The sequence below is a fragment of the Zootoca vivipara genome, chromosome 3, assembly GCF_965207765.1.
Source record: "Zootoca vivipara chromosome 3, rZooViv2.hap1.1, whole genome shotgun sequence".
Taxonomy (NCBI): domain Eukaryota; kingdom Metazoa; phylum Chordata; class Lepidosauria; order Squamata; family Lacertidae; genus Zootoca; species Zootoca vivipara.
The window spans coordinates 88,918,488-88,943,865 of NC_142586.1; the positions used below are offsets into that span (position 1 = coordinate 88,918,488).

General features: G+C 42.6%; 2 protein-coding genes and 1 pseudogene across 8 annotated transcripts in view; 1 reads left to right on the plus strand and 2 right to left on the minus strand.

Moving 5' to 3' along the window:
* Positions 1-24,942, minus strand: LOC118083222 (left-right determination factor 2-like). 3 transcript variants are annotated; one of them, XM_088666644.1, is made up of 6 exons: positions 24,686-24,942; positions 10,411-10,558; positions 7,927-8,148; positions 5,831-6,074; positions 4,939-5,178; positions 1-3,393 (listed from the first exon to the last, which is right to left on the minus strand). In XM_088666644.1, the coding sequence occupies exons 2-6, from the start codon at positions 10,415-10,417 to the stop codon at positions 3,054-3,056; spliced, it is 1,053 nt and encodes a 350-aa protein (XP_088522770.1). In that variant the 5' UTR covers positions 10,418-10,558; positions 24,686-24,942; the 3' UTR covers positions 1-3,053. The 3 variants fall into 3 exon arrangements, with proteins under 3 accessions (XP_088522770.1, XP_088522769.1, XP_034967338.2); XM_088666643.1 differs by having other exon boundaries at positions 1,279-3,393; positions 10,411-10,555; positions 24,686-24,803; XM_035111447.3 differs by lacking the exons at positions 10,411-10,558; positions 24,686-24,942 and having other exon boundaries at positions 1,279-3,393; positions 7,927-8,324.
* Positions 8,908-9,501, minus strand: LOC118083223 (multifunctional methyltransferase subunit TRM112-like protein pseudogene; annotated as a pseudogene).
* TMEM63A (transmembrane protein 63A) overlaps positions 15,676-25,378 on the plus strand; it is a 40,545-nt gene continuing 30,842 nt past the window's right edge. Inside the window, exons 1-2 of one of the 5 annotated variants that reach the window (XM_088666638.1) lie at positions 15,676-15,731; positions 17,977-18,035. The gene's annotated coding sequence lies outside the window, so the exon portion shown is untranslated. Of the gene's footprint in view, positions 15,732-17,976; positions 18,036-24,907; positions 25,372-25,378 lie in introns of those variants that run through there. The other 4 variants (XM_088666641.1, XM_035111441.3, XM_088666637.1 and 1 more) reach the window with 4 other exon arrangements.

The window sequence follows — 25,378 nt, forward strand, 5'->3', positions numbered from 1 at the left end:
TCTCTTTTTAATATATATTTTTATTAGTTTTTACATATACTTTCCAAACAGAACATATCATCTCATCTCATCTTATACAACATTTTGGCTATTTTAGCCTGAGACTTCCATCAGCCACATCTAATGATTTTCAAACCTCATCTCTTAATCTTACATTTATTATCCTGACCTATTACTTTTAATAATCCATAACTTAAAACCCATTCTTATAAATCTTTTCTGCAATATTTCATATAGTTCTCCTTACAAAACTTCTTGTAGTCCTACAAGCATAGTCAGTTGATTACAATTGTCTTTCAAATAACTCGCATATTTAGTCCAATCTTTCAAGAATTTCTGGTGCTGCTGGTTTGGAATTCTCCCTGTCATCCTATCCAATTCTGCATAGTCCATTCGTTTAATCTGCCATTCCTCCTTCTTCAGTAGTTCTTCCTGGTTCCATTTCTGTGCCAGTAATACTCTTGCTGCAGTTGTCGCATATAAAAACAGCCTGATACTGTTCTCTTGCCCAATCCGTTGCCAACTTCCGATTTCTTTGCATGACACCAAATAGCATCATAGAAAACTTTTCTACAGTCATAATGAGGTTATAAGGAAATGTTTTGCCACTCCTTTGATCCCAGATTACAACTGGATGTGGAGATGGTGCAATGCATTCTGTAATTGCCTAAATGTAAGCGTGCTACTTGTGACAAGAATATAGGCGAATATCAAATTACTTTATGCTTTGGAGAGACAGTGTGGTGCAGTGTTTAAAGGGCTAGGACCAGAGATCAGGGTTCAGATCTCCTCTCAACCATCAAGCTCACTGGGTGACCTTGTAACAGTAACTTTCTCAGCCTAACCTGCCTCACAGGGTTGTTGTGAGGCTCAAATGGGGAGTCACATTGAGCTCAATGGAGCAAAGATGAGATATAAATGCAATACTCGAAATAAGTAAATTTTCTGCAGCCTCTCTACCACCACTTTTCTTACACGAGTTTTACACATCGTAGGCATGTCTACTCAGAAGTAAGTTCCTCTGGGTTCAATAGAACTTACTCTCAGGTAAGTGAATTACAGCCAGTTCCACAGACTTACTCTGTTTGCACATACACCATCTGTTTTCAGTCCCTTACAAAGATTAGATTTTAGCTCTTTTCTTGTTTTTATTTTTTTGTTTTAAATAGGATATTTTAAAGCCTTGGAAGCCCCATTCAAAACAGACTACATTACCCAGATTATAAATCAGTAATTGTTTGTGTGCATATTTTTAAAGATTCAAATAAAATAATCCACTGTATTTATGGTATATTTTATTGTTTTCCCTAGTATGTCAAGATGTACAAAATTCAGGGGAAACTCATCAATCACATTAGTTGTATGTTACAAATAAAAAAGGATGAGATCCTGCAAGCATATGGAGCAAGCATCCTTACACACAAGTCCCACTTATTACAGGGTTTCTGCCTCACTTTTTAACCCATAAGGTACCGGTACATAGATCAGCCTTCTGATGAAGATAGCAAATAAGGACAGAGAATATATATGGATTCTATATTATTAATAGGTAAGTGCTTTTTATGATTCCTAAGATAGTAAAGGACAGAATGTTGGTCTTGGTCTGGGAGCAAGTTGAACTGAATAGTCAAATCAATGTCTATACGGTAGATGGCCTCAATCCAGTCAAAGCTGACCCATTGATTTCAAACTGGAGATATTTAACTACACACTTTACTCTCCCATTAAAATCAGTGCAGCTGGGAAATGCAAAACTTTCCATGGGTGTGATCCAGGAAAGGTGACACACTTTTAATACTCTTTTGGTTTCAGTGGGCTAGCACAGCTGTTTGTTGCAGCAGCCCTGGCTACAAGCTCCCCAGGCAAATGGTGCTGGTTGCCAGGAGCTGAGGCGGCTCAGAGATTGGGGTGGCTGTGGCAGCTGCCTGGAGGACTCCCAAGGAGAGGCAAGAGGAGAGGAGGCTGAGGGAACACTGCAAAAGGGAGGGTGTTTGAAAAAGGGTGAGAGGCTTTCAGCTTGGCAGGCAAGGGGTGACATAACTGGGCTCCTGAGCCCCACAGGAGTGCCGCAGAAAGAATGGGTTTGGTCAAGGTAGCCGTGCACTCCAAAAGCTTGAAAACCTCTACCCTCAATACGGTACATCCCTTTACTTTTTCTCCACAGGAGTGAATTGCAGCAATTCACCGCCATGGGAGAAAGTTACACTGCACTCTGGGACACTGTTGCAAGTGAAGGTAAACCTGTCCTCCATCCCTGATACCAAGGGCTTAGCCTTTACCCACAGGGATCCTGCAAGAGGTGCTGTAGGACTCTGCTTGGAGGCACATGCAATTCTTCTCAAAGTGCTTCTTGTAGGATGCTGTCCTCTCATAATACAGGTGCCTAGGCCTATCCCTTGTTTTGATGGATGTTTTGTTAGTAAGAACAGAAGAGCTGTCACGAAGGATCGGTGAAAAATCCATCTACTCCAGCAATCTATCTCTGGTGCTGACAGCTTTCAACTATCATTAACAAACTGCTATCACACACTGAATTTGGGATTATATCCTACTTTGCTGCCCCACCATGGAAAATGATAGGCCAGCAACAAACAAACAAACAAACCCTCAGTAAATAGAATTTAAGTACCCAGTAAGACCAAAGGCCAATTTAGTCCAGCATCCTGTTCTCACAGTGGCCAACCAGATACCTGTGAGAAGCCCACAAGCAGGGCCTAGGTGCAACAGCATTCTTCCCACTTGAGATTCCCAGCAACAGTGGAGGCAGAACACAGCCATCATGGCCATGAAAGGCAGACATACAAGTTATACATGGCAAAATTCCATCCAGATTGGAATAACCTGCATTTGCGACTGCAAGATTGTATACCTATGACAGGAGAGGAACCAAATTATTGTTGAAATGTATTAAGAAGACCAGCAACCGAATTCAGTGTGCCACGGGTGATATGTGGTCAGAGTTAGGAGAACTCAGTTTTCTGGTTGAACTAGGGAAAGAGCACCCTGCAACAAGCTACCTCTTGCCTTTCTGCCATTCTGTGTTTGGTGTGTGGTTAGACCGCTGCTATATTGTCCATGATGCAGCCACATTTTTCTACAATCATATTAGGGAACTCTGCCACCTCAATTTCAGTGTAGTTTCCCTTCTTGACAAGATACATCATGGGCAGCGGAGAGCTCTCCAGCACAGCACAGGTTCTCTCCCCGTAGCCAAAATGGCGCAGCAAGTTCTTGGGTTGCCGGCAGCCACCCACACAGTGGTAAGCCTGGTAGCCTGCTGGCTCGATAATCCAATACTGTGTCCAGGTCAGCTCTCGGAAATTGATGTAATGTTCCTGGCGGCAGCAGCTGGTCTTTTCAGTCAGGGTTCCTCCTTCACAATCCCCAGGTCCCCTGCCGAAAAGCAGATAGCTTTATGTCTGAGATGGGGAAAGACCTGAGCTAGAGACAATCTGGAGCTTGCAAATGTTAGAACTGGTGCAAACATGCTTATTCTTCTAGTGTTTAAGTGTCGGTATGGGTTTGATTGTTTATTACCCTTTCTAGGCATACCCATACATGATATATTCCCACATGGCTTCATACATCGTATCTTCATAACAACTATGTGAAGTGGTCTCTTGGTGAGCAGGGATTTGAACCCTGGACTCCCTGGTCCACTCTATCCACTGCATCACACGGTTTAGCAACGATAAAGTCTGCATTTCTCCCTGATAAAACATTGGGCACTGGTTTAATGAACCAAACATAATTTGTTTCACCTATTCTTTGAGTGTGTGTGTGAGAGAGATTCACTTGCAACACAATCCTAACCATGTTTACTCCAATGTAAGTCCTATTGAATTCAATGCAGCTTACTCCCAAATGGGTTAGGATTGCAGCCTAACCTTCTCTCTCTCTCTCTCATAATGGTTTGTGTGATTGTTTGTCTCCAGTATACTGCAAGAATGTAGCAGTAATCAGCAGCTTTTGGAAAAAAATTAGTTGAATGTCGGGATTTCTGTGTACCACAGTATAGATAGCTGTATATCCAATGCAACCATTGCATCTTTTAAAAGCAATGCGAGGTGGATGACTATCTCAAGATCAGTTCTAAAAGTACACATTGTGAAACCCAATTCTAGATGGAAGTAAGCAGAGAGGTAATCCTAAACTTAAAGGTAAAGGGACCCCTGACCATTAGGTCCAGTCGTGACCGACTCTGGGGTTGCGCGCTCATCTCGCATTATTGGCCGAGGGAGCCGGCGTATAGTTTCCAGGTCATGTGGCCAGCATGACAAAGCCACTTCTGGCGAACCAGAGCAGCACACGGAAACACCGTTTACCTTCCCGCTGTAGCAGTTCCTATTTATCTACTTGCATTTTGATGTGCTTTCGAACTGCTAGGTTGCAGGGGCTGGGACAGAGCAACGGGAGCTCACCCCGCCACAGGGATTCGAACCGCTGACCTTCTGATCAGCAAGCCCTAGGCTCAGTGGTTTAACCCACAGAGCCACCTGGGTCCCTCAATCCTAAACTTACCTGAGAGTTATTCCCACTAAACACAGCGAGGAAAGTAAACATGCCTATTGTCATGCTGTAGGACTGCAATACTGAGCAAAATCAACTGAGCTTACTTTTGAGAAAATGTGGTTTGGATTGGGTTTAAGGGCTATCTAAATTGTGCCTGAGTTTGTCTTCAGTATGGTGGTAACTCGGGTTAAGTACTTAATCCATTTCGGGGTGCCGTCTGCAGCACTTTTGCACATGTGCAAAGCGCTGGTAGAGCACTTCTGCGCATGCGTGCGGGGCGGAACCCGGAAGTAAACACTTCCAGGTCCGCCAAGTACACAACCCGAAAGTACGCAGCCCGCAGCATACTCAACCCGAGGTATGACTGTATTAAAGGACAGAAATAAAACTCCCTGGTCACCAATATTATTAAACTTTGAAACTTACCCATAGTCTTCCAGGTTAAGGGTATAAAGCACCAACTCAGGCTTGCCCAGTGCTTTGTCCGAAGGATCCTGAGAAGTAAAGCGCACACTCTTGGCCATTTCAGAGGCATAGCTGCCTAATCTTTCTCCTTCAATCCAGATCTCCAGGAGCATCGGCCCCTGCATCTTGGTCTTCAGCCAAAAATGTACTGCCTGGGTGACATCGAAATTCCTCCAGCCAGACTCCATAAGTGGAACTAACCTAAATGGACAAAAATGGGTTAATAGTGAAGAGAGAACCTAGAATAAAAACACATATAGGGGGAGATATCTACTAGCTTCCTTATTCCAGAATAACAGACTGAAATTGAAAGAAAAATGTTGGAATGAGTGAGAATACAATATCTATTTTCAAACAAGGAACTGAACTAAAAGGACTTTTGCTTGATCTCAGAGCCGATTCACATATTGCATTCTGAACTTGGGTGGATAAAAGGCACCTCAGTTTAAAAGGCAAAATACAATTCATTTCGGTTAGAAATGCTGTCAAAGCCTAGACTGCAGGTTCTTGATCTGAACTTCTGCATAAAGGCTTCCCTTATAAGTAACAATTCTTTATACACCCCCCAGGGTGCATTAAGATGTATGCCTGCCAATGAGGTAAACAGGTAAACCCTGCTCTTGTAATTGCAAAGCAACAGATTAGGCTGACAAGCTCTTCAAGAAAATAACAATTATGATGATCATCTTAATAAATGATCTGATCTGGGAAACTCTGTAATGAAGACATTCTGAAAACCGTGCATATGTCTGAGAGAAAGCTTGCCCCCTCTGCCCTTGAAACAGCACTGCTGAGTGTGGTTCTATTCAAGTCCACCTTTCCTGAGTCATTAGATTAGACTCCTCCTTCATACCTGGAATCAATCAAAGAGGTCCGGTTGGTGCCATTCTCTTGGGGCTGCACCCAGTACACGCTCACCCTGGCATTCATGACTGGCCGATGGGATGGCTTGCTGGGCAGGTGTTTCCTCTCCAGGGGCTTTTTGAAAAGCTTCAGCTCAGCCATGGTGACTTCGCTGTTTGCTGGTATCCTGCCTTCCATGTCAAAGATAAGTTTCTGACGGGTGGTGTCCGAATAGAGAATGTCTCCAGGAATATCTGTATGCATTTAGAAACAACAGAAATACTTATATTCATCATTGTTTTCATCTGTCACTTAAAAAAAAAGACTTTCCTTTTATGTTACACCAGAATAGGGAAAGGAATCATCTGACCCACTGGATATTATGGGCCCCAACTCCCTTCAGCCCCAGCCAGCTGGTCCACTGGTCAGTCCAATAACATCTGGTTGGTCACAAGTTCCTCATTCCTGTGATAGATCAATCATATCTCCTTCATGTGCAACCCAGTGGATAAAGAGAAAGACAGTTTAACAGGTTGTTTTTCCAGTTTGGGACATTTTGTATTTTGGTTCTGTATAAATGCAGGCTGTTATTTTAAAATAACAGAAAAAAGGTTTGAAGTTATGCATGAGGAAAATCTTCTTAAGAATAGTTTAGCACTGGAAGGAGTTGTCTGCAAAAGCTATGAAGTCACGTTGCAATTACGTTATTTACTGGACACCAGTTCTGAATACAGGTAGGTAGCCGTGTTGGTCTGGCGTAGTCGAAACAAAATAGAAAAAATCCTTCCAGTAGCACCTTAGAGACCAACTAAGTTTGTCATTGGTATGAGCTTTCGTGTCTGAAGATAAGTTCTGAAGATATGGCAGATTGGTACTCGGTGTGAATCCACTCTCTACTGTTCCTCTGCAACTTCATCCCACACTGTTCCTCTCTCCCACCCTCCTGGTGATGGAAACATGCGCTAGTATGGACTGTGTCAACTACACAGCAGGAATCAGTGGGAAAGGCAACTGTTTACCCCCGCCGCTCCCCCAAATTACTCTGATTGCAATACTTTCTGCATTGCGAGGTTAGTACATAAAACAGAAACAGAGATCATATAAAGGTGCTTCTGGTGCCTTTCTTCATTAAAAAAAGAGAGAATTGTGCTAGATAATGCACTAAGTAACCATGTGCTACATAGTCACTAGCATAGTGAGTTGAATTGTGCCACACACTCCTCACTCTCCCTTGGTTGCTGAGAAACAATACAACTCACCATGTGGATGGAACCCATAAATAAGAGGTTCCCTATGTACTTAAGAGCCACTGTGAGTTAATGGTTAAACCAGCTACCATACAGTATATAGTCATTTTCCCCACCTAATGCCTATTTTAAACCTTCAGTCGTCTCTCTCCCCCCCCCCCCCCCCGGTACATTGCTGAAGCAAACATTTCTGGTCTGGTCAATGCCTGGATGGGTGTCATGTAGCTTGAAAGCTACATGTACAGTGCCTTTGGTTCATGTAAGAAAATAGATACAGGAAGTACAGATACAGTAAGAAGGCTAAGGAGTGGGCAATTCTACACCTACTTCCCTTGCAAGCCTCATTGAACTTAGTATGGCTTATTTCTTCGTAGGTATGGATAGGATTGCATTGTTACTTGAGAATATGTCCTTTGGACTCAGCAAATTTTGGAGTAAGCACACTTAAGATTGTGCTGCCCTTCAGGAAAGAGATGCATTAATCCAGTGAATTTCTAATAGCAGATTAACTGTATGAATACCACTTGCAATATAATACATAATAACATGAAGCATGAGAAACTTACTCAAGAGGTATACATTCCCTGAAACCAATCCTGTCCTGCTTCAATTGTTAAACAAGTCTATTGCACCACCTTATTGTCACATTTAGGACAAATGTTTTGTATATAGAGAGAGACTTAAGCTGAAAAACTAATATTTGGGTATAAATTTAGGTCTGCATTTATCAGAGATAGTTACAGTGATCTGCATGATAGTTATTACACAGCCCGAATCTATAAAATTCTAGACCATATGCAGATTTCAGTTTAGGGCTGACTTGCTCTTAGTTACTTGTGACGATAACAGCAAAGTTTACCTGCATTGCCGGGAATTCCTCTCAGGATTCCAGCTAGACTTGGCATTGCTCTCCGCTTCTCTCGGCGGCGCTTCAGCATAGACATGTATTTATTCCTTATATTTTCTGGAATGACCAGATTTTCCATGTCTGTCCTATGAAGAGCAGGGACCTCAGGAAGCCCTAATTTATCCAGCAATATCTGTTTGAGTCCTTTCTGAGTAAATCCATTCGCGGTGGCAGCTATGATGAGAGCACAGGTTACCAAGCATCTGAGATTCACAGCCATCCTTTGCCTAGCTATCAGTGGGTAGAAGAGCCCCTAAATCTCTCTCTCTTTCTCTCTCCTCGGCACAAGCTGTTCTTGGGGAAGAAGAGACAGCTCTGCAAGGTTTCGAGCTGCCTGAATGGGAAAGCGATCTAATGTGGTGGCTTTATATAGCAAGTCTGATCCCACTGGCATTACAAATTCCACAAGCAGAAGTGAGGCAGGGAGCTTGAAAGTGTTACATCCCCTTTGATACATTCAAGCTATAGTGACACCTTCCAGTGCATTTGAACTTAAAACAGAAATATTTAGAAGACTCTCTACACGTTCCCAAAGCTCTCTGTGCCGCTAAACAACTCAGGTTTCCTCCAGTCATTCTGTTGTTGTCTGCCCAATCTCCATGAAGGAAAAGACATGGCAACATTATGAAGTGTACTGGGACACCTTTTTTGTGCAGTAAATACATAAACTGGGCAGGGTGAGAGGGTTGGGAATAATTCTTGGACCACTTAGCATTTGTAAATCACATCAATTGCAGTTATTAATAAGATTGATATTAGATCCTGCTTCATAACCCAGAAAACCTCATGCAAAGTCTTGTGGATATCAATGGAGATATATACCAGTGTGTGTGTGTGTGTCCATCCGTCCGTCCAAGAACTTGCATTTCTTTACATGCACAAAAAAGCAACCCAATATTATATTCAGAGCATCTCCTTCTCCCAACAGAAAAATAAGGGTGCTGGGCTTTCCACAGGAACTTATCCCACCTGCCCCTCACCCGCAAGGCTTGCTTCTCAAAGCTCCATTGACACAAACCAGCTCATGTCTCCTCTTTGCTCAGCAACATGTTAGGCATCCTTTTAGTTATGGGAAACTCACACCCATATCTGGACATTTCAGCACACCTTCCACCACTTCCACCTCCATCAGCACATGATGGACCTTTCGAAGGAAAGCCTCATTGCTCTCGAAGTCAGGGATGGGCTCAGGTGGCAGGTCTGATCGGTGACCCAAACTCTCCGCTGCCTCTATCAAAGCTGCCCATTCCACCTTAGGTACCATCAGCGCTGTGAACTCCCGGCTGAAATCTATACATTGTTCACTTTCACTTCTGTGGCCTGGATACGAAGGGGGAATCCTCCACCGGGCCTCACTCCTCGCATGTGACAGGTGAGCATGTTGTACGTCAGGAGCTTCATGTTTTCAGGACAGCGGCCACCAAGCCAGCCATATATACCAGTGTTGAGAGCAACTAAACTGCCTTTCTGCCGGGTGCAGATCTATGGTGCTCACATAGATAGCCAACAAGCTCAGTGCTACATGGATCACACAGAATTTCTTAACTGATGATAAAAGATTGAACACACTATAACTTGTAACATAATATTAATTCTCCTAACAATAGCTACATTAAAAAAAATAATTATCCATAACAATCTCTCTAGTTCAAGTACTTTCTTTTGCCAAGTTCATGAATTACTACAGTTACACTGTTGTTGTTGCTGTTGCTGTTGTTTAATAGTCATTAATCATAACACTTCAGTAGTTTATCTTCTCGAACCAGGCAAGGTTGAATGTTAGATTTCTGAAACATACAGGTTGGACATTTAAGGCAGTATTCAACTACCACATCGTTTTTCAGGAGAAAAACCTGGTAAAATCCCATAACTGCAGTAATACCAATTATTACAGAAGACAACCATCTTTGAGAGGGAACAAAGCAACAATGAACTTTTCCTCGGGCGTTATTATCCTTTTAATATGGGGAACGTTTGCCTTGTTAATCTCGGTGACATTTCCATAGTTACTGAAAAATTAAGATCATATTGGAGCATGGAGAGCCCTGCTTGATCATGCATGGGTGTTGCCAAGGGGGGAGCAGGGAGGGGCAGCTGCCCCCAATCAATAAAAATAAATAAAAATACATAGCAAACTGAGGTTCTGCCCTGCAACAAAATGCCTGCTCCCCCCCCAAAAAAATCCTGGCTATGCCCATGTTATCATGTCCAACATCCTGTCCCCCACAATATTCAGCCAGTTGCGTATAGGAAGCCCACAAACAAAGCATAAGAGCAACTGTTCTTCCTTCCTTAATAATAATACTTTTATTATTTATACTCTGGCCATCTGTCTGGGTTGCCCCAGCCACTCTGTGCTCCACAGCAACTGGTATTCAGAGGCATGCTGCCTCCCATCCCGTAGAAAGCAAATACATGGTCACAGCTTAGCTTTACCTTCCATTAATTTGTCTAATCACATTTGGAATCACTTAGTGGCCATCGCGACATCTTGGGAAAGCAAATTCCATAACTATGCTCTGCATGTAGAAGTGCTTCAGTTTGTCCTGAATCTTCCACCGCTCCGCTTCATTGGAAGATCCTGCTGTTATGAAAGAGGAAGACAAACTTACCTACTTTTTCCACACCAACCATAATTTTGAAAAACCTCTATTATGTTTCCTCCTTATTTCACTTGTTGCTAAACGGAAAACCTTTCCTCATAGTTGCTTCAGCTTCCTGTTTATTATTATATTGTTCTCTCTTTCCTTATTATATCCTTACATTATATAAGGTTACCAGATTTTTTTTCAATGAATCAGGGGACACTTTTCAACTTCAATGGATTTTGTCAGGGGACTTATTTGTAAATCCGGGGACTGTCCCCGGGAAACGGGGACGTCTGGTAACCTTACCTTACAACCCTGTGAACTAGGTTAGGCTGGACCACAACAGTGTATATGTGAAGTTAGGTTCACCCCCTTCCCCAATGTGCATTACTTTACACTTGTTTACATTGAATTGAATTTGCCATTTTGGTGCCCTTGGAAAGATCCTTTCAGAGCTCTTTTCAATACCTTTTATTGCTCTAAATAATATGGTGTTTTCTATAGATTTAGCTACTTCACTGTTCTCCCCAAACTCCAGGTCATCTATGAACAAGTTAGAAAGTTTCAGTCCAAATAAGGATCCTCGGAGGGACTTGACTTCTTACAACCTTTCAATATGAGAACTGTCAATTTATTACTACTCTCTGCTTCCTGCTCTTTAGTCAGTTACTGTGTACTCTTATCCCATTATGTTTACGCAGGAGCATTAGAGCATCCAGGTGTACACTGTCAACCTATCCACACATGATTGTTGACACCCTAAAAGGTTTTAGAGAGGCAGGACTTGCTTTTGCAGGCCATGCTGATTTTCCTTCGCCAACACTTGTTCTTCCACACTCTCATTTACTCTGCATCAAGTGTGCTCCCACCAGTGGTTTGAGAAGTAGTGTACAGTACACACACTAGCCACAATCCTGTTGTTTCTTATGCAACACTCTGTCTTGATACATTGTAAAACATAATTGGTCATGACCTAGTCCTAGAGAGATCCCTTACATGGCAATTGTGTCCTCACAAGAATCCCCACCACCACCTGACCATAATCATCACCTGTTTGCACTTGCAGGAGCATGGCTAGAGTATTAAAGGACACAGAACACAGACTCACAACACACATTTGCATAAATGTAGAGAGTGCCTCTGGGCAAAATAAGATGGCAGGTGGCTTCAGTCACACCAGCAATGCACTTTGTAGCATGCCCAGCTGCCCTGTAAGCAAATAATTTAAGTTTTAAAAAGGGAGGGAACGTGTCTTCCATGAGAGAATTTTGTATTGTGTGAAAGTAGCAGGATTTATATGGATAGCCCAAACAGCATTATTGAAATGCAAAGTTGCAATCTTGAATTGCACCTGTATTAGATGTCTCAAATCCTGTGAAATAACCTCCCCTGAATATTATTTTCTTTTAACCAATCTAATGCAGGATGAAATACCCAATCCTTAGTTATGGCTACAAAAAGACCTTCATAGCCCATTTTCCAGGGAAGAGATCAGACATAAAGCATTTTTGTGTATTCTGAAGGAATAGAAACAGAGTTATCTAATACAACCATCTACTTTTGGAATCAGGACTTACAAAGCAAGCATGAACTTTGACTGTTGCTGTCACCACAGAAGTACTCTACCCAAAATTTTGAATGAAGTTCTGAATCACCTGCTCATTATTTTCATGGATTTAAGTGATATGTGTTAAGGTCTGTTAAGCATTAATGATAAATACAATCTTCTGGTGGTGCACTGCAGTGAGGGCCCCTAGATTAGAAAGTGCTTTCTTTCATGTCTGATGTCCAGTCTAATAGAAAGAAAACCCTTTAATGCCAAATGTGTATTGGAAGCGATTTATGAGCTCAACAGGTAATGTAAAATTATTAGGCAAACAGTTGAAGCTCAGTTAGAAAAAAAATGTGGATTGAACTCTTTTTCACACAGTAGTGATTATCTCCTCCAATTGCTGGATTTACTATTCCCTTTTTGTCATGCAAACAAGAAAGGGCAGGCATTTTATAGGAGCTCCCTCTGTGTGATGTGTATTGGAATCTACATGGTGGATTTAAAATGTCAGACAAGGGATTTAAAGTGTCTGCAAAGAATGAAATATAAGAGACCAGCCAAAGACTACATGTAAAGTTTATAGCGGTCATTTCAGCAAATGTAAAACTAGTTTTTGCTATCTAACCATATCATAAGGATCACCTGCTTTGTTGCAGGTGTGTATTTGCATAATGACCACTTTCTCTTTCATCAATAAATCCTATGTGTTAAGTGGGAAGTGTGATAAGCATTTCAAACACACCTGCAAGAGAAAGTATGACAGCATATTTGCTCGAGGTGGCTAGTGCCTCAGTTTATTTAATCTTATGTTTAATCCTATGCTTTTCATAGTTGTCAATGGCCCATGTTACGAGATAGGTTGTACCAAAGTTTACGGCATTTGCAGGAATGAGATGCAACCAAGCCAGACTTGCAGCAAAATGAATAATCCTTCAATATTGGAAAGCCCAGACCACACCAAGCAAAGAAAGCTGGATACTGGACTTCCTGCAACTGCTCTACAAGATTCTACTCTATAAACTACATAAAATCAAACTTCTGGGAGATTAGAAGTGCATTTTTGGACCTCTTCACTGAGTAATATCCACAACTAGAAACAGTGGGAGGTACAGGGCAGTGAGGGAAACCTGCTTGACTTAATGGATGTTAATCTAGGACTGTTGTTGTTGTTTAGTCGTTTAGTCATGTCCGACTCTTCGTGACCCCATGGACCAGAGTATGCCAGGCACTCCTGTCTTCTACTGCCTCCCACAGTTTGGTCAGACTCATGTTGGTAGCTTCGAGAACACTGTCCAACCATCTCGTCCTCTGTTGTCCCCTTCTCCTAGTGCCCTCAATCTTTCCCAACATCAGGGTCTTTTCCAGGGAGTCGTCTTTTCTCATGAGGTAACCTTTCAGCTTTGGCCCAGCCACTTCATAAGCTCTGAATCTACTTGTACTTGTCCTCTGCTCTTCCTCAGTAGCATGTTGGACGCCTTCCGACCTGAGGGGCTCATCTTCCAGCGTCATAACTTTTATATGCCTGTTGTCTTTGTCCATGTAGTTTTATTGGCAGGGATACTGGAGTGCAGGGCCGGCCCTACGGCCAGGCTGGGTGGCGCAGGGCACCACGGCGCCGGCCCACCAGGAGGGCGTCACGAGCTGCGTCCGCCCGCTGGCCGGCCGGTCTGCCACGCAGCTGTGCGCACAGCAACCGCACTGTGCCTGCCCGCCCGCCGCGCAGCAGCTGGGAAACGGGGGGGGGGCGCCGGAGGGATGCAGCGCACCACGGCGCCAGGGGCGCTTAAGACGGCCCTGCTGGAGTGGCTTGCCAGTTCCTGCTCCAGATGGATCCCGTTTAGTCAAAGCTCTGCACTATGACCTGTCCATCTTGGGTGGCCCTGCACAGCATAGCTCATAGCTTCTCTGAGTTATTCAAGCCTCTTCACCACAACAAGGCAGTGATCCATGAAGGAGAATCTAGGACTGCGGCATAGCATTACTGACATTAATTCATCCTAACCTTTATCTAAGCATGCAAACCTGAATACTGTATAGCATGCTAGGTAACTGAATGTCAGAGATGAAAATGCTGTATCCTAATCATCATCATTAGATTTATTGGTTGCTTTTTTTGCTTTAGGCAACACAAAGTGACTTAGAAAAGAAAAAGAAAAGAGGAAGCAAGAACGAGGTCAGGTGGAGGGGGAGAGGCTGGGGTAGGAGGGAGACTAAGGGACTGTAGTGTTACATTATAGGAATGCGAAAAACTTAATAAACCATGGATTAAAAACAAACACTAACTATAGTGTTTAAATTAGCAAGCTTCCAAAACAACTGTTTGAAGTTGGTTTGTTTTAAATGAGCCACAGGTTGTCATACATGACAAAGCAAACCGCATTAAGTAGGTAAAAATGGAAGAGGAAGTTTTTGAACTCTTCCTCACACCATGTAGGAGGAAGAGTGGAGAGGAGGGAGCACAAGCCTCATTGTGGCTCAGTCCTGCTTGTGCATCTCACATAGCAAACTTGCCTGGAATGAGTCTCAATGTGGTCTATGGGGCTGTTTTCCCCAAACCATGGCCACCTGACATCATTAGGGAAGGTAAAGATGTGGCTGAATCAGTGGAATGACTGAGCTCCCTGCAGGGAACTCGATCATGCAGACTTCCCAAACACCCAATAGTCGACTCAGAATACTAGAAAGGGCTGCTTTCCCCCATAAGAAATTACTCTGATTGTCAAGATTTGCTTCTGAAACCCTTTTCAGAATGTTCTTGCTTTCAGATGTTAGATTGATGATGATTGGGGAGGTGGCCTTTTCACAGGAGGCACCAGGTGTTTAGAATATCTTCCCTAGGCAGATCTGCAAGATAACATTATTATCTTATGGACATCAGGTTAAGATACTTTTTCTCTCTAAGCTTTTTATAATTGACGATCAGCAGTGGTTCTGCTCTTTTCATCCGATTTTTATTTTTATATTTTAAAACTGCTCTCCTCACCCTGGCAGCAACTTCTTTGATGGTCTTAGGTGTATGTAGGTTTGCTTCAACTGTATAATTTTTATTGTAAGCAACTTTGGATTTTTAAAATAGAAAATCAGCATATAAATATTTTAAATAAAAACAAAATATTTTCATAGAGAATCAAGGGAGGGTATTCTTTGCTACAACCCTCCTCCTGTGTAAATTCAAGAACAAAGAATTTGCATTATTTGTCCTCGGGGATTATATTTCTCCAACATGGAAACCATCTGTTCAATACATAAAATGTGGCGCATTTCAAGTCACTGTTACTGCAGACTGAGTTTTTACTTCAAGTAGGCTATATGAGATGGTGCATGTTATTGTACGAGTTAGTGGACATTACCTATACCCCATCCGACTTCACTCTGCAGCAGAAAATCGTGGGTCAGATGTTTCAAATTATTTGCACTTAATTATGCTTTAAATTATATTACAGTGTGCCAGGGTTTTCTGCATAAAAGACCTTTCTATGGCACTTTTTAGAAAAGGGAACAAGGAGCACAACAGCTTAATTACTTTCCTTCAGCTAGCTATTGCTCACTTCCTCTTTCCTCAGGAGTTGCATTTTGTTTTGCTGGTTGGAGACAAGAGGAAAGTTCAGCAAGACCTGGTAAGCATTGCCTGCCTGACTTATGTATATAAACATAGTTTACCAGAGCAATGAAAAACAGCCAGATTATTGCATGTATATTGTTGGACTGCTTTTTATTATTTTTAAATTACATCTTGTTCTATCAGTGATATATGCTTCCAAAGGTTGCGTTCCTTTAACAGGGATCTATGTTATATGCCATTTTAAAACGGCATATAACATAGCTGAAGATCTATACAATTAGAAAATGATGTAGAATGGTGCAATGAGAGAGGCTTGCTATGGATTTCAGCAGGTGGTGGATTACACCTATAATTCATTGGCATGCAAGTAGGTTTTCTGAAGGCGATTAATTTGACTAAGCTATTGGTTTCCTCTTACATCTTGTGGCTTCAATTTGCACAGGTTAATTATGCATTGCGTAAGAAAAGTTCTTCCTATAATTAGAATTCTGTTGACTTTTAATTTCTCCATGTGTCTCTTGTTGCAACAAAGGAATAGTAAATGCTGCTCTATTCATTCCCACCCCCTTTAAAGGTCCTTCTGCAAATAACAGCAACTTCTACCAGGTGTTATTTGGATACATTAATAAAGACCTTCAAAGGCAGAGCAGTCACAAACCACATGCAAATAAAATACAAGGTGATTTGCATTTCTAAATTTCCTAGAAGGTGCTGGCTCCTCCAGCTCAGCCAGCATATTGAAGACCAATCTAAATAAGAATTGTGGATAAAGTCTCCTGCTAAAGACCTGTGAGATGGTTAGTGCAAAGAGCTTTAATTCTCCAACTGTAAATTAGGAAAGAGGTGGCACTCTGCTAGATCTTGGCTAAAAAATTACAGAGACTGCTGTAACATTTCCAATAAATATATGGTATGAATAGTACATAAGCTGACCGTTACACATTATTAACAATAATATCATTTTAGATTCTGGAACAGTTGCTTGAGTTAAGTGACAAAACCTTTTGTACTCGGAGGATTTTAAAAAATGTTTACTCGTACTTTGGTGTTCACAGAAAGTAAAACTTCTGTTTCTCTCTCTTAGCATTTCTGTGGCAGGGCCTAAATGTATACACAACAATCTTTCCTTCTGCACTGGCTCAGTTCCTACATGAACTCTAGAACTCAAGATCCAGCAATAGTATGAAACCTCTGTGTATGACATAATGAAAAAGTCTTAAAGGCTTGAAAAATGTCCAGGGGTCACAATAAAGCTCATTGAGAAATTAACATATACCTGTATTAACTACCCATTTTTTCATTATTCTTCAAAAAATGACTTTCCTATATTTTAAAAGTCCTAGAGTTAAATCAGCTGTGATAAAAATTATAATAATTAAAAAGAAGTACAGGTGGCAGCTTGAGGAAGTCATGATTTCTAGGAACCATCTCTTCAAGCCATTGAGGGCCAAACTATGTGAGATTACAGAGCTCCCACATGTTCAAAGGGATTTAACCCCTTTTACCTCTTCACTGAGATCTTACAATATAGAGATTACACATGTTCAAATGGACTTTACCCCTCAGTCTCATATATATTCTCTTTAACCTGGGATGGGGAAGCTGTGCTTGACTACAACTCCCATAATATCTGAGCATTAGCCTTGCTGGTTGGGACTGATGGGACATGGAATCCAAAGACATCTGAAGGGCCACAGCCAGTTCCCCATCTGTCTTAAACAGGCAATCTGAATTAAACACATTTTGAGCAATGGCAATTTCCATTACCAAATCCCAATACTGTAAAACAAATGACCTTGCAACATACATACTGTAAGTGCATCCAAGAAAGCCATGCAGAGCTATCCTGTCATTGCTTATGCTTTCCCCGCCCTGCGTTAATTTACAAAATGCTAGTCATATGCTTAGTTGCAAGACAGAAGATTGATGAGACGTGACTGCTGTTTGATAAGGGATGACTCAACAAATATGCTACCCATGTGCTAGGAGAATGCACACTCTCTATATGTGATAAAGGTGGTGGGCAGGCCTGGGAGCATTGCAGAGAACTTCTAAGAATGCAGGACAGCAGCAGTAACCACCCTATAGAAATGGAAGTATGAAGCAATTTAATGGAGGGGAAGTAACCAACATGAACATGTGACAATGAAAGAAACTAATATTGTGCATAGTTGTGCAAGAATGCGGGGTGGGGAAAGAGGGGATTCATGAGTGAGAATTTTTGTGCGCCATCTCTTTCGTTTTGTGCTTTCAGTTACTACAAATCTAGAATTATTTTATCATTCTATTCTGAACTATAGCCAGCACCATTAGGAACATGCCTGAATGAAGAGAATCCAATAGACGTTTTCTGCAGAGAGTAAGTATATGAGATTATAGTGGAATTCTTTTTTGGTTTGGTTTGGTTGTTTTACTAATGTAGGGGTGTAGGGAGTTGCGGGCCTCCAGATGTTGCTGAATTACATCTACCATCCCATTTCCCAATCAGCCATGGTAGATGAAGGTGATGGGAGTTGGAAGTTAAACCCCATTTGGTGGGCCACAGATTCCCCACTCTTGTGCTAAAGTCATTCCCTTGGGGAGATGGGATCAGGCACCTCTCTATCTTATTAAAAAAATGTAATCATACATTTCACTTTCACATCCCTTTGCTGCCTTCAGCTACATTGCATATGTCACACCAACAAGAGCTCCCTGCCTACCTCAAAGAGCAGCACTATCCTGTGTTCACCCCTTTGGGTATCTTCTGTGAGATTATCAGTGGGAACTCATGCTGCCTTCCTAAAGTGCAAAGGAGGTGTGAATTAAATTACTGTCACTGTAGAGCTGTTAACAACACAAGCATCTGTACTATTAAAATTAGAACTGTACAAATAGCTCACAACAAAATGCTCCCATTCAAAGTTCTAAGCAGCTTGAAGAAGTGTCTTGTAGTGTTGTGTGTGGATCAGGTAGCTGGGGTCAGATAGCAGCGGAGGTTTCAGAAGAGAGCAAGGAAAACAGACACTTTTCCCCCGTGTCATGCACGCATGAAACCTTTTAATATTGCCATGTGATTAAAGAATTTGCATACAGGGTTAGCTTCCAGGCCTGAGCTGTTGTTGCTGGCATCCGTCTGTCTCGCGAGACAATGAAGTGCACCTTGGGAGTAGAGTGAAACCATTCGAGAGTTACAGCAGCTGCTGTGGTTGTAGAGACTGATAAGGGAGAAGCTGCTGGGGCAGATGAAGGCATCCATTTGTGCTTATGCAGGTGTACCATGGCGTTTCTTCTTTCTGCGCTCCTCCCAGCAATGGTCATTCCTCCTCTGGTCATTGCTGTGGATGCATGATGTAACTGTCTCAGGCACTGCAAGGGATTCCCACACAGTGGGGTTAACGTTGCCAGTCATGTTTGCAGATAAGAGAGTTGGTCTGCGACTGTCTGCCGCCAACAGGCCTTGTGCCTGAAGCCAGCTCCCCATAGAGCACATCCTTGGGGATCCTGCCATCTTCTATTCTGTAAATAGGACCAAGCCAGTGCAGGCGTCGCTGAGACAGGAGTGTGAATATGCTGGGAATGTGGGCTTGATCATATTCACATATTTGTGGGTTTGATCATATTCACATATTTGAGACTCTGTCCTACCATGCAATGCCCAAAATCTTCCTGATGTAGTGCATGTGGAAGGCACTGAGATGTTGCTCCTGGCGAGTGTAAGTTGCCCATGACTTACTACCATAAAGCAGTGTGCTCAACATGCAAGCCTGGTAGACCTTTGTCTTGCTATTGGTAGGTCTGGGCAAAAACATTTTGTACAGCATGTTTTGTAGGTCAAGTTAATTCAAATTCTAAATAATAATAGCAAAATCCAATAGATAAATTATACAGGTGCCTTCTGAGCAGGCTAAAACTGGTCTGGGCTACAGCCTACAGCCTAGTGTTCGTGTAACAGGAAAGACTGGCTTGCATCTGCTCAGTATTAAATGAGTACAAAACTCTGATATGTATGGTACTTGTGTAATATTCTCACTTTATGTTATGAAGGTACATGTAAAGCATCAATGGTTTATATCTAAGAAGCATAATGTGCGACGAAAACTTCAAAAGGATCTGGAAGTAAAGTGTCAAGAAAATGAATTAGATCTATCTATTAGGGTTTCAAGAGGAAAGCATTTAACAGCTAATCTGGCCACAGTTCAACATTCACCACTCAGAAAAAACAAAATGCCTGTGTAGTGGAAATGTTGTAACCACAGGGAGCAGTTATGTAAGTGGTAACTCCTGCTACCACCTGCTGCCCAAAATGTTGAGGATATGTACACCCTACAGGGGTGCTGACCCACAGAGGAAAACCCTGCTGGGAAGGATAAATGGAAAGGTGAGGTTTATCTGAAATTTGTATGTCCAGTAATCTAAACCACATATGAAGAAAGTAACACATATGCACTTGCACATTTAGTTTCCTTGGGTGTTAAAGAGCTGTCCAGGGGATATGTGGTATCTTTAAAATAAAATGGTTAGAAGGATTTAAGAGAGTCTTGACCCATGTCACAGACACTGACACTAAGTTTTCATTTATTCCCAGAAATGAAAAATGCTTGCTAACTAGTGAGCAAATGCTGCTTTTTCCACCAGAAAAACAGTGCCAAACAAAAGCAACTCTGTTCACAAATTGAGGAACAGATGGGCTTACAGTGATTAGTTGTAACCTTGTGTTTGTGCTGTGGGGCGCAGCAGGGCGCTATTCTGTCTCCAACGCTATTTAACATCTATGTGATGCTGTTGGGAGCTGTCATTAGGGGATTTGGAGTGAGGTGTCATCACTATGCTGAAGACATTCAGCTCTATTTCTCTGTAACATCTGGATCAGGAGAGGCTGTGCAGGACCTGGATCAGTGCATAGATGGGCTGGATGAGGACTCATAAACTAAGCTTGAAACTTGGCAAGACAGAGACAGAGAACATTTCCCAGGTCTCAGAGATCGACCAGTTATTTGCTCTGAATCAACATGTACTCCCTCTAAAGGAGCAAGTTTGTATTCAGGGGGTCCTTCTACATCCTATCACTTTGTTGTTTAGTTGTTTAGTCGTGTCCGACTCTTCGTGACCCCATGGACCATAGCACGCCAGGCACTCCTGTCTTCCACTGCCTCCTGCACTTTGGTCAACCTCATGTTTGTAGCTTCAAGAACACTGTCCAACCATCTCATCCTCTGTCGTCCCCTTCTCCTAGCACCCTCAATCTTTCCCAACATCAGGGTCTTTTCCAGGGAGTCTTCTCTTCTCATGAGGTGGCCAAAGTATTGGAGCCTCAGCTTCACGATCCTATCACTAGAAGCACCTTTTACCAGCATTAGCTGGTAAGAAAGACACCTGATGAGACAATTCCTGAACCACGATAGCACACTCAGAACTCCATGTGTAGCCCATAGCACACTCAGAACTCAGGGCTTGATTACAGCAAGATGCTCTATGTGCATCTTGGATCTATGTGACCCTTGGATCTGGTCTGAACCTTTTGCTGGAGCAGAATGTGGCAACTCAACTGCTGATGGGAGTAACTTTTTAACAGCGTGTAACTGCACAGCCTGCCATGCTCAAGGTTTTTGTACTAGTGTACAAAGCCAAAAATAACTTGGGACCAGGTACATTGAAGAAAGCCTAAAATCACTGAGATTATCAGGGCTGAGTTTTTGAAGCTCCTTCAAGCTCCAGAAATCACATCTCTCTATACTCAGATGAGAATACTCAGCACAGTAGCTCCTGCCTTAAAGATCAACCTCCCCATGGACACGAGGCAGATGCCAACATTGTATGGATTTCAGCATTGTATGGATTTCAGCCATGAAAACATTTCTGGAACTTTAATTTCTTATGGTCACTTTTAATACGTACTCGGTTTTAGTTATGGCATTTGTTAGTTTGTTCTTTATTTGTTGCAATTTGCTTAGAGATCTAGGATTATAGGTGATTCACAAACATTTTACATACATAAATATATCAGGTTTTTTTTAAAAAAATATGTCTGCCTGTATGTTTTTGGAAAGCAATTTTAGTTTTCATGGAGCAAAGCACTGTTAATCTTATGCACTTGTTGGGGAAATATAGGGGTTTAATACTCAAAACCTGTGGGATCAGTTTGGACGGCCAATGAGATCTAGACTCCAATTGTCAGTCAAACAGGATGTTTATATTTAAGCATTGCAAGGGCGGTGCAACACCACCTCAACCTGCAGTGAGGGATGGCACAAGCACAAGGAAGCAAAGAGGCAGTTATGTCCATACATACACACACATACACTTCCTTCAACTAGCTTCTACTGGTTTAATCACGAGGCATAGCTACTTCCTTATCTTTCCCTCCTTCCTTTTTGGTCAACAGTTATAGTGATAGTTTCCGTATGCATGTTGTTCGTTCTGCCCTTGTCTCTTCAAACACAGCCTTCACTTGCTCAGCCTTTCTCACACACACATTACAATTTTCTTTAATTCCTTTATAAATTTATTCTCCTTCCACACAATCCTGGAAGCCACACAATAACTAAACAGAATATAATTTAACACACATGGGCTGTCCAGTAATAGCAAATGTTCACAACCTGCAGCCTTCTAAACTTTACATTCATACATTAGCATTTTCAGGATTAAAAAATATGCATCTCTGGATCCAATATGGAGTTATATGGTATTTGGTTGCAGTACTAAGCTAGGCAAATAAAAAGGCAGTTCAATAGCTAAAGAATACTTTCACAACACTCTGTACTGATATATGGATTCTGGCAGCACTATTCATACTTGAGCTGATGGCACAGTACGTACAGCTCATTTCTCCAACCTCACTTTAAATCACTAGCCGTATTAAAACATTTTGTGTTGTGTGGACATCTAGGAGAACACATGGTGTGTTAGTGGCAATGTCTAGCAGCGTCTATGCTCCAGCATACAATTCCCTTAAAAAAACAAAAAAAAGGAGAATAACAAAAGGGCATAAAACAGAGAATTTTATGGAAGTTCTCCCATAAGAAAGAGCTCTGCTGGATCAGACCAAAGGCCCATCTGTGTTTCCCAGCAGCTATCACTTGTGCATCATTGCCAAAACCCAGCAACCAAAAGAAAACAATCAAGTCATTTTCTTGTGAACCATGTTAAACTAAAGGAGCGACCCAGTGTGGTTGGTTTTGGGATCAGTCATTAGGAGTTCTGGAGCAAGGTCTCAATATCTCTCAACATCTGCATCAGGGGAGGCTGTAAAAAGCTCTGGAGTGAATGCAATAATAATGAATTGGACGAAGGCCCATAAAGTGTGATTGAATCTTAGGAAGATGGAGGTTCTTTGGGCGAGTGGTTCTGTGCTTAGGAGATAGAAAAGTTCCTCATTCTGGACAGTATACAGTAGTACTCCTTATGAAGAAACAGGTACAGTGGAACCTCGGTTTATGAACACCTCGGTTTACGAATGCCGCGGACCCATCTGGAACGGATTAATTCACTTTCCATTGCTTTCAATGGGAAAGTTTGCTTCAGTTTATGAATGCTTCAGTTTATGAACAGACTTCCGGAACCAATTACACCCATGCTTCGGGTTAAGTACGCTTCAGGTTGAGTACTCCGCGGACCCGTCTGGAATGCATTAATCCACTTTCCATTACTTTCAACTTCCGGAACCAATTGTGTTCATAAACCGAGGTACCACTGTAAGTAGTTTGGGGGCTCTCTTGGATACATCTCTGCCAGTAGAGGCCCAGGTGTCTACAGCTAGGAGTACCTTTTATTAGCTTTGTCTAGTTCACCAACTACAGCTGTTCCTGCACAGGGATAGTCTGTAGTCCATGTATTGATAATCTCAAGGCTAGATGACTACAATGTGCTTTATGTAAGGCTGCCCTTGAGCCTGGTCTGGAAGCTCCAGCTGGTGCAAAATATGGTGGCAAGACTTCTGAGAGCACATGGCCGAAAAAAGTGACACCATTGTTAAAGCACCTGCACTGGTTCTTCATTTACTACTGAGGCTGGTTCAAGGTCCTTGCTTTAATTTACAAATCACCTATACAGTAGTCTCCTTACAGCTCAATTCTGACTTTGAATCTAAATGAGAAGACTCTCCTTCCGTATCTATTGCAGTAAGCTAAATTTGAGCTAGAAACTGTTGGCTGAGCTCTATAATATAACACCATAGGGAAAGTCCTGCTGGATCAGGCCAAAGGGCCATCTAGTCTAGAATCCTGTTCCCACAGTGGCCAACCAAGTGTTTATTGAAGTCCACAAGAAGTCGCACTCTCCTCACTTGTGATTCCTAGGAACTGGTACCCAGAGAGGCATCCTACTTTGGACAGTGAGCAGAACACAGCCATAATGATTCGTAGTCATTGACAGCCTCATATCTTCCTTTGTCTAATGGAAAAATAAGAAAAGCTGGTGGCTACCACTACATCTTGTGGAAGCTAACTCCATAGTTTAAATATGCATGGTGTGAATGAGAACTTTTTTTTTTAGTTTGTCAGCATTCTTCCAGCATTCAGCTTCCTTGAATGGTCCTGAGTTTTAGGATCATGGGAAAGGAAGGAAAACTTCCCCTTATACAATTATGCATGTTGTGGAGAAAATGAAAAAATTCCTTCAGTAGCACCTTAAAGACCAACTAAGTTTTTATTTTGGTATGAGCTTTCGTGTGCATGCACACTTATAGACGAAGTGTGCATGCACACGAAAGCTCATACCAAAATAAAAACTTAGTTGGTCTTTAAGGTGCTACTGAAGGAATTTTTTTATTTTGCTTCGACTCAGACCAACACGGCTACCTACCTGTGTGGAGAAAATGGATATCTCTCTTCCCACCTTAATCAAAATACACCACAATCCTAACCATGTTTACTCAGAAGTAAGCCATACTGAATTAAGTGGGGATTATGTCCAGATAAATGAAGTTAGGAGTGCTTTTGAGCATGTGTAGGTTGTTTACCTCACAGCACTAGGTAGAACCACCAAATCTGTGACCTTAACAGAGCTTCTCCTGTTAGAATACACAACCTGTGAAGGGGCCTCGAAATACTCGCATCTTCGTACAGCCTGGAAAGTCGTGGCAGACCTATACTTGAAAACGACGCCTGCAGCTGTCTTGTTTCCTCCCGCCGCACCTTCGAAGAACTTACAAACGCAACTACACAGCCTTGTCGTCACCTTACAGAAAGCGGGCGGAAGCACGTCGGGGCGCGGCCTACCGGGTGGTGCCCAAGGGCGTGTCCGCCCGCCAGGGAAGGCCGTTCTCTTGCGGCCACAACAAGGCCCGCCGCAGGTGGAGCGAGACTCACACCGAGGAGCGGAGGGCAGGGCAGGGCCTGGTCCACATAACGGGGGCGGCGCATGCGCGGCTCGGGCAAGTCATCTGTTGCTTTCGCGGCGCTTCCGGAGGGGGCGGGGCGGGTTCACCTGCGCCCTCGTCGTTCCCACTTAGCAGAGCTGGTGGCAGCGGCCGGCTCAGGTAACGGAGGACGGGGCCATTTCTGGCCAAGGAGTTGTGCGCGGCGGTAACCGGGCGGGCTTTCCTCCTCGAAAGCAAAATTAAAGCAGAGGCGCCACCCGTGGCCAGGAGGTGGGAAGGTGGGGCGGGGGGTCCTTTGCCCCTGCCCAGCAGGGAGAGCAGCATCAGCAGCTCCTCTTCGGTTGCTTCCCAGCCACTTCCTGCTCTCTTAAAGTGTGTGTGAGTTGTGCCCAAGGTGTGTG

Bases quoted from the DNA above. Each gene is read 5' to 3' on its own strand.
- LOC118083222 (XM_035111447.3), bottom strand. From the start codon at position 8,194: ATGGCTGTGAATCTCAGATGCTTGGTAACCTGTGCTCTCATCATAGCT. The intron at 6,075-7,926 runs GTAAACTTTGCT...AAATGCATACAG, and splicing joins AGGAATTCCCGGCAATGCAG to ATATTCCTGGAGACATTCTC. The intron at 3,394-4,938 runs GTAAGTTTCAAA...GCTTTTCGGCAG, and splicing joins CTTAACCTGGAAGACTATGG to GGGACCTGGGGATTGTGAAG.